Source organism: Maniola jurtina, chromosome 10 (assembly GCF_905333055.1).
Source record: "Maniola jurtina chromosome 10, ilManJurt1.1, whole genome shotgun sequence".
NCBI classification, from domain to species: Eukaryota; Metazoa; Arthropoda; class Insecta; order Lepidoptera; family Nymphalidae; genus Maniola; species Maniola jurtina.
The window spans coordinates 12633113-12642692 of NC_060038.1; the positions used below are offsets into that span (position 1 = coordinate 12633113).

General features: G+C 36.1%; 1 protein-coding gene across 1 annotated transcript; it reads right to left on the minus strand.

The window, feature by feature from the left end:
- Positions 1-7550: 7550 nt before the first annotated feature.
- On the minus strand, positions 7551-9211 carry LOC123868951 (MFS-type transporter clz9-like). Its single transcript, XM_045911664.1, has one exon. It carries the CDS (start codon positions 9199-9201, stop codon positions 7960-7962), a length of 1242 nt encoding a protein of 413 aa, XP_045767620.1. The 5' UTR covers positions 9202-9211; the 3' UTR covers positions 7551-7959.
- Between the last annotated feature and the right edge of the window lie 369 nt (positions 9212-9580).

Here is a 9580-nt window from a genome sequence, read left to right on the forward strand (position 1 = left end):
CTTGTGATAAATCGGTGGTTCGTGGCAATGATCGAAACATCCTTCAACGATATATCCTTCTGAATCCACTTTCAGCTTCGCCAGACACTTTTTCCTAAAATATCTCGAACAGCGTAAATTTGTCTTTCCATTATAACAGAATCTGTAATTTTTGAACATTGGTACTTCTCCGTTTCTCGTTGGCAACCACTGGAGTTTTACTGTAATAACCACAACAAAAATAATCCGTGAAGTAATAAAATAAATAAAAAAAAATTATATGTGTTATTCAGAAATAGTTCTTTGTGGTTGTTGCAATTCACTCACGCGTGTTTCGTGTTTGTATGTCATCGTATGTGTATGCGTGTGAGTGCGTTCTCGCAACTGACAACTATGACACACATACCGACGCACAGTGCAGGTTCGCGTTTAGTTACAATTAAAATTCACACGTATCGACGAATTTAGGAATAATAAGGGCTTACTTGAAATCGAGTAAAAAAAATGTACTCGATATTGCTTCGAGGGTGTATTTTAATTTAAACATATCGAGTCAAACTATTCATTCTCAGTTCAGTTTAATATACATCCCGTCAGAGGTCCTGTGATAAATCGGTGGTCCATGACAATGGTCGGAATATTCCTCAACGACATATCCTTCTGAATCTACCTTCAACTTCGCTTGACACTTTCCCCTGAGATATCTTGAACAGCGTAAAGTTGTCTTTCCTTTATAGGAGAATGTGTAATTTTTGAACATTGGTACTTCTCCATTTTTCGTTGGCAACCACTGGAGTTTTGCTGTAATAACCACAACAAAAATGCTTGTGAAGTAATAAAATAAATAAGCGACTTTTGGATGTGCGCGCGCGTATGCCTGTGCGTGTATGTGTGCCTGTGCGTGTGTATGTGTGTGTGTGTGTGTGTGTGTGTGTGTGTATGTGTGTGTGTATCTAACTGTATGTGTGTATGAGAGTGCGGGTGTGTGAGTGAGTATACGCGCTTGTGTCTAACTCAAGGAACATATTACTCTCTAAGTCTAACTGCTTCGACACCCATTGACGCAGTGTGCATGTAATTGTGTAACTACAAGTTACACTAAGGACATACTTGACATCGAATAAAAAATGTACTCGAGATTTCTTTGATAGTGTAGTTTAATTGAAACAAGTAAAATCAAAAAAATTACTTCCCGCTACCCAATTTAATATACAAATCGTCAGCGATCTTGTGATAAACCGGTGGTTCGTGGCAATGGTTGAAACATTCCTCAATGATATATCCTTCTGAATCAACCTTCAGTTTGGCTGGACACTTTCTCGAGAGGTACCTTGAACAGCGTAGATTTTTCTTTCCATTGTGATAAGAGAATGTGAAATGTTTGAACATTGGAACTATTCCGTTTTTCGTTGGCAACCACTGAAGTTTTACTGTCAAAACCACAATAAACATTACTCATAAATAGAAATAATTTTATTAATCATTGAGGTACAATACAGTCACCTTTTATAAGTCCTACCGGCAAGATTTGTTTGGGCAGAAAAGCCAGCTAAAAGCGAATGTTACACGAATTAAATACAGAACTTACTGCTTGAGGTTAATATTTTAAACACAAGAACAACAGAGACTGTGTACTTGTGGCTGTTGCAATTCACTCATACGTGTCTCTTGTTTCATCAGTGTTTAAAAAATATACAATCTGTGCTAATCATCAGCATCATCATGATAAACCAATCGCCGCCTCACTACTGAGCACGAGTCTCCTGTCAGAATGAGAAGGGTTAAGACCATAGTCCGCCACACTGGCCCAGTGCAGTTTGGCAGACTTCAAACTTTCAAAAATGCAAGGTTTCTGTACCTGTTCCGAATAACAAAAATGTATTCGGAATTTCCTAGAGTGAATATTTAAAAGAAACGATAACAAACAAAGGCAAACAATTTATTTTCTGTTAATTCATTTTAATGTATAGCCCGCTTGAGGCCCGGTGAAAAATCGGGGGTGGATGGCAATGGTCAAAACATCCCTTGATAATAAATCCTTCTGAATCGACAGTCATTTTGGCAGCACACTTTCCCCTGAGATACCTTGAACAGCGCAGATTTCTTTTCCCGTTGTAAAACGAGAATGTATAATTTCCAAACATGGGGATGTCCCCATTAATCGTTGGCAGAAACTGCAGTCTTGCTGTAAGTAACAAATAACCTTAGGCAGTTGTATAAGGCAGTATAAGCGCCTCTTACTTAGTCTAAATGTTTCTATGGAGATTGCTGACAGGCGATAGCATTGTGTGTGTTTGTGTGTGTGTGTTTGTGTGTGTGTGTGTGTGTGTGTGCGTGTGTGTGCGTGTACGTGTGTGTGTGTGTGGGTGGGTGGGTGTGTGTGTAGTGTGTGTGGGTGTGTGTGGGCAGCGTAAATACTTTGAGTTTACAAAAATAAAAAAATCATGGAAAGGATAAACTCTATTTCCCATTGCTTATAGTAACCATTATAACAACCCTTCAGAGGTCAGAAGTCCTCTTATTGATAGCCCCTTCTGAAGCGACCCATTTTCCCATTGTAATATGAAAAGGTGTAATTTCTAGACATCGGTATTTTTAATGTTTGGACCCGTCTTAATGTTGGCAGGAACCGGAAGTTTGCTGTAAAAACATACTCATTATTTATAATATGTATAAATTAACAATTCAATAATTAGATAAACAATATCAGTTACTATAGAAAAACGTAAAGATAGATCTTTTTTTTTTAACTAAACACTAGATGATGCCCGCGACTTTATCCGCCTGTGTGAGATTTTGTAATTTTTTAATTTTTGTTTTCTAAACTACAGTGAATATGATAGGTACCATTAAATAATAGCCCTGTATTTTGGCAGTTCATTGACATTGAATCCAGTGGCGGAATAATAACGTTTCCATTTAAATGATTACAAACTAGATGATTGCCCGCGAATCTGCGTGGATTTAGGTTTTTCGAAATCCCGTGGGAACTCTTTGATTTTCCGGGATAAAAAGTAGCCTATGTGCTAATGCTGGATATTATCTATCTCCATTCTCAATTTCAGCCAAATTCGTCCAGTAGATTTATTTAATTTATAATAAAATAGGAAATTTAATAGCAAAAAGTTTCTTCATAACTATATATTCTATAATTTAATAGCAAAGTTCAGAAATATGGCCAAATACAGATTTTCTCGAAAAAACTAACAATTTGTGAGAGTGAGTCAAAACTTGAAACCATTTTATAGTTAGATACTAAGAAAAAAAACAGGCACTAAATAATGTCCAAATTGGAGTTAATTACAGGAATAATTATTCATATTAAAATATTCAATTATTTATAAATTAAGTTTGAACATATATTTTATTTAATAAATAACCCTATTACAAAATATTTTTTATAAATTATTTTAAAATATTTCACTATCAAATGAGTCCTTGATCCATTTCAATTTTTTTGGATCATTTTTTGGAAATCTTTGTATTCTTTCGCAGTTTTCGCATAGGTCTAAATATATAGCAATCATATCCTTCGTAATATTTTTGTAACTCAAATTTAACACGTTCTTCATTTTGCATCGTCCACTGTGATTAGTTGTTAGATGAGTGTCGTGTAAAATGTTAAATATTTCATCTTCATGCACATAAAACTTGACCTTATTATCTTTGTCCCTTGGAACAATAAGTTTTTCTGTTTCTCCAATAGTGATTATGTCGAATCTTTTCAAACGGCTATAATCCATTGGCTTTTTATTTGATACTTTATGCTTAGCAGTTTTGATAGTTTGAATCATCTTCTCGTAACGGACTCTTGTAAAGAATTGGGTGTTGAAACTTTTCCTTGATTCGGTTTCTTTTAGTTTTTCATAAAACCGTCGACGCATTTCAATGATTTTGGGATTATTATCTGTGTAGTCATAGCTCAAGTATGTATTTTGGGGTTCTGAAATAAAATTTGCATAAAGTCAGGTATTTCAAAATATGGTGGGTAAAAATTTACACTTTTTAATTAAAAATCAAATGGGTGAATTAATAGATGACAAACAGAAAATTAAATTTATTATTTTTGATTGTTTTGTAAGCTTCTCTTATTTAGGTATAACTAGATGATGCCATAGAACCATGCATTTATTACGGGATAATAACAAGTGTAAATTAAAAATTTATAACACCCCCGACGATCCAAAGTATTTGAGTTTTCCAAAACATCATTTTCAAATAAATAATTATGTATTTAGGCAACGTCCATCTTGACAGCTTGACATTTGTCAATTGACATAATATTAAGAACCTAACGGTTATCTAACCTTCTTTGCTACAAGAAAACTAGAAAAGAGCTGATAACTCTTAAACGGCTGAACCAATTTTTTTGGAGTATAGCTAAGAACACTCTCGATCAAGCCACCTTTCAATCAAAAAAAACTTAATTAAAATCGGTTCATTCGTTTAGGCGCTACGGTGCCACAGACAGATACACAGATACACAGATACACAGATACACAGACACACAGATACACAGATACACAGATACACACGTCAAACTTATAACACCCCTCTTTTTGGGTCGGGGGTTAAAAATTAGCCTGTGTGTTAGTCCAAGGTAAAATCTATCTCCATTCCAAATTTCGGCCAAATCCGTCCAGTAGTTTTTGCGTAAAAGAGTAATAAACACACACATACATTCACACACTCACACACACACATACACACGCAAACGCACGCACACATACAAACTTCGGCATATATAAATTAGCGTGATTGACAACTAAAACATTAAGTAGGTAGAATAAAGTATATTAATAATATCGATTGATTGTTTACTTATAATTTAACAACAACGCAACAAACTTATAAAAAAATGGTACATATATACCTATATATATTGTAGGAATATAGCCAGAAAATGATATTAGGGTTAATATTTTTAGCTTTAGTAGATGTTACTTCCCCGTATCAATTTTGATATACATACACGCCACTAACAACTTTGTGGAACACTAGAGGTGGATGATTGTGCTCAAAGTGTCCTTTTTGAGGATATATACGTTTTCGACAACAGTTAGCCGAACATTGCATTTGCCGGGAGTTGTCTTGAGCAGCGCAAATTCTTCTCATTTTGAGAGGGGATCAGTGCTCTGTAGTGAGCCGACAATGGATTGATCATGATGACGATGATGACTACTTTCCCACATCAATTTTAATATATACGCCACTAGCAGCTCTGTGGAATTGTGGAGGGGGATGATTGTGCTCAAAGTGCCCTTTGAGGATATACCCGTCTTCGTCGACAGTTAGTCGAGCATTGCATTTGCCAGCGATTTTTCTCGAGCAACGCAAATTCCGTTTCCCGTTGTAATACGAAAACGTATAGCTTCTGAACATTGGTAAATTACCCTTCATCGTTGGCAGAAAGTGCAGTTTACCTGTAAAATATATTTATTTTCAATATAACATGCCCTTATAGACATATTTTTTGAATGTTAATACAAATTACAGTACAAATTCATAATATTATGATGATTTTGAAATATCGATATTTCGGCCGAGATGTATGGTTGTATGGTCACGAATGGACTGCAAATGCAACTGGGCCGAAATATCGATATTTCAGGATCATCGTATGATTCGTGGTACTTACGTGCCCACGTAAACCACGAAATTTGTACACGCAATATTATTGAATCAAACTCAATTCAATTTTATAGACACGTTCTAGAAACAAATCTGTCTGTAGTTTGCCAGATTTTCTTAAAAATATGTAGTTTCAAAGTTACACTGGGTCAAAGATTTGTATCTTGTGTAAATCTTTGAGCCAAAGTTACGTACTTTTACAGGAATCTGGAAAACCACACTGGAGACCCATTCTCAGTAGTGAGCCGGCAATGGGTTGATGATGATGAAACAATGATTTGAAAGCGATAAATAAATACAATGAATATGCAAACAAATTACTCTGTATCTCTTAACATTACTCTAGCATACAACCCGTCAGAACATTTTTCATAAACAGGCGGTGGATGTGTATGATCAAATATCCCTTTAACGATGTAGCCCTTGTTGTCAATCGTCAGTCGAGCCCCACATTTACGTCTGATTCGTCTTGAACATCGCAAAAACTTCTTCCCGGCCTCGTAAGAAAAGGTGTGATTTCGGAACATTGGTACTTTGCCTTTCTGCGTGGGTATAAACTGAAGCTTTTCTGAAAATTACCTTTAATTAAAATCTAAAAATTCCTCAAGCGAAATTATTCAGTGCTTGAAGACCAAAGTCTTCGAACAGTGCACGTGTTGTCAGTGGTGACATAATATGGATCTGAGACATATTTGCTCTATGGGCCTCATAATACAATAAAATAAAAATATTTTTAACCAATTAAACTATTACATTTTAAAAATTTACTTTTTACAAGAAAAATTCAAAAGAAAAATAAAACCGACTTCAAAAACCACAAACACTAAAAAGTAATAAATAATTTTTGTTTAGTTACACGTGTAAAATACCTAGGTATGAAGTCGAGCGAGCATAATAAAACAAAATTAGAAATCTAAATGTGAAGCTCGCTCGACTTCATACCTAGGTACATTACACGTGTAACTAAACAAAAATTATTTATTACTTTTTAGTGCTTGTGGATTTTGAAGTTGATTTTATTTTTCTTTTGAAAATTTTTTATTTCACAATTTTTAGTGGCCCCACTGTACTGTAATATGCTATGCCCAGTTAAAATCCTACTGTTTACTAAGCTATTACACTGATCGTGAGCAATTTGCTTTTATCCATTGAGTTCTGTTCTCCATCTCCGAAGATATTCCTTTCAAACAAAAAAAAATTCCAAATCGGTTCAGGGGTCTTTGAGTAATCGGTGAACATACATTAAAAAAAAAAAAGATTCCGACGAATTGAGAACCTCCTCCTTTTTGTGAAGTCGGTTAAAAATCGTAAGGAGAACATAAGAAAGCTCAGAATCACTCAGCGGGCGATGGAGAGAGCTATGCTTGAAATTTCTGCACGTGATCAAATCCGAGGAGATCCGTAGGAGAACCAGACAACGAGCTCTTGAGCTTCTCAACGTGTTGTGAAGCTCAAGAGGCCATGGCAGCGCATAACAGGGCAAAATAACAGCAACATATAATACAATAATAATTTTATTTCTTTTTCTAAAAAACTTAAACAACAACAAAGTACAACTTCATGTACGAGTAATTGTCATACATTATTAATTTTCCTTTCCTTTTGAATATGCTTCTTTGATTTCCTATGCCTATATATGTCATTTATACCTCCATGAGCTATACTTATGGCGCTTTCGCAATACTTGCAGTATGCTTTGTCCCTTTCGTCCAAAGGTTCGATCCAGGGCATTTCGGCTACCCAAGAATCTCGGAATGAGCACATGCGTTTTTCTTTCCTCGATTTGAAGGCAAAAGAACTTTGTTCGAGGACGATTTTGAAATACCGCCTGTCTAAAACAAAAATGTACAATTTGTTTGAGTTAGCGGTGTGTAATTTAATAGCGCTGAGCTACACTCAAACTTGCTGGCAAATGATGCAGGCTAAAGATCAGTACTCATGCCCCTGCGAAAGAACCAGTCTAGGAGGCTGTTATATTCGAGGTCGTCTAGGGTGGAAACACGGGTCTGCCACTCAATGCGTGTGCGGACGTGAAGGAACACGACACAAGTGTGTCAGAGCATTATCAGAATCAATCAGCCTGTTTGCGTCCACTGCCGGACATAGGCCTTCCCAAGAGCACGCCACCACAAACAATCCTCCGCCTTCCGCATCCACCCACTTCAAGCTATCCTCTTGAGGTCGTCAGTCGAGCGGGTCAGAGCTCGTCCCACACTGATGTATGATTACATATAGTTGTATATTTATACAAAATATATAATTAATTAATAAGACTTAGTAAAATCAATTAAATTATAATATAATTTTCATACTTTCAAACAAAATCAACAATAACTGAACTAATAATAACTAGCATAGAGAGAATCGAGGATGTGAATTTTCTTTATCAACTCTATAAGATACATGAGCTTCTGTCAATAAAGATGAAGCATACGCTGTTTCTGAAATAGCCTGTGAATTCAATGGAAACAAACCAGTTGCTTTAAAGCCACTTGTGATGTTATTATGGGTCATGCATTTGGACCAGACATTTGAAAGGATAGTATTAAACCGTGCCTTAGTAAGTTCTTCGTCTGGATTTTGTTCAATAAATGATAAAACTTCAGCATCCCAGTGGTGTTCGAATGATCGATAGACGGCTTTACGAAGGGGTTGTAGTTCATGAGTGGTGTTAGAAGGTAAACAGTATAATGATATATCGAGCGAATCTGCAACTTCGACGGTGGATAAGTCCAAGTGACAAGCTGCTCCGTTAAAAATTAAAAGGCACTTTCCTGCACTTTTGTACCGGGCTAGATGTTTCAAAAATTCTTTGAAAAGTTCATTGGTCATACAACCTTTTGTAGATTTTTCTACCAATGATCCCGGTGGTAAGTTGTCATATAATTCTGGCTTCAATCGCTTACCTTTAAAAATGATCATTGGCGGTATAACACTACCAAGTGCATTTACACATCCCGCGATAGTAACACTTTCAGCGTGTTCCGAAGACTGTAAATGCACTCTTTTAGCTCCCTTCTTTGCCAAAACAGTTTTCTGGTGGTGGATTGTTAAACGGCAACCTTTCTCGTCCATACTATAAATCTTTTCAGGATGACTTTTCAAATCTAGACTATCGTAAATTTCATTCAGTCTTTTGAAGTGATCATCGACGATATTTTTTTTAAACTTTTGTGGCCTGGCCGGGTTCTTAAACTGAGCTTTTCTCCTTGATATTTCTGGATTTCTTTGCAGGAACGTCTTTAACCAATGTTTACCAGCAGCTCTAGCATGTTGATTGAAGTTATGCTTGATGTTATGAAGCTGACAAAATTTATAGACCAAACGTCGCAGAATCAATGGTGTCACAGGCAATCCTATTTCAGCAAACCTCAAAATTCCACTAACAAGATCAGCTTCCTGATCATCACTGAGTATGAATTTTCGACCTAGTGTTTTTTTCAAACTGCCGGTCTGGAGATGATTTCGTAGGGTTCTTCTGGGAATTTTATACCTCTCAGCAGCTTTATAAGTACTCAGCCTTCCACTTTGTACTGCTCGAACTGCCGACACTAAGTTATCTTCAGACCACAATGCTCGTTTGGAGGCCATCTTGGTTGAAGTCACTAAAAATAACAATAAACTTAGCTAGTTTAACTTTTTGCCTTGGTAACATTTTGGAAAAGACATAAAATAAACTATAAAACAGACAAATATTGATCTGAATTTAAAAAAAACGAAAAATTTAACTATCCAGAAACTTTTGCACGTTGCCGCTTAGTTGCTGCAGTGACTGTGGCAAAAATAACTTCAAAACCTATCGTCTAGACTCTAGACTGAGATCCGTAGAAGAAAGAACCAGCGAAGCTAGCATAATGGGTTGCGAAGCTGAAGTAGCAATGAGCATGGCACATAGTTCGAAAAACCAGTAAACTTTGTGGTTGGTAGTTGGGTGGTACCTTAGAATAGCGAACTCGCACAGACGATATCA

What these genes read in the sequence shown, in the direction of transcription:
- LOC123868951 (XM_045911664.1), bottom strand. Translation starts at nt 9,201, where the DNA reads ATGGCCTCCAAACGAGCATTGTGGTCTGAAGATAACTTAGTGTCGGCA.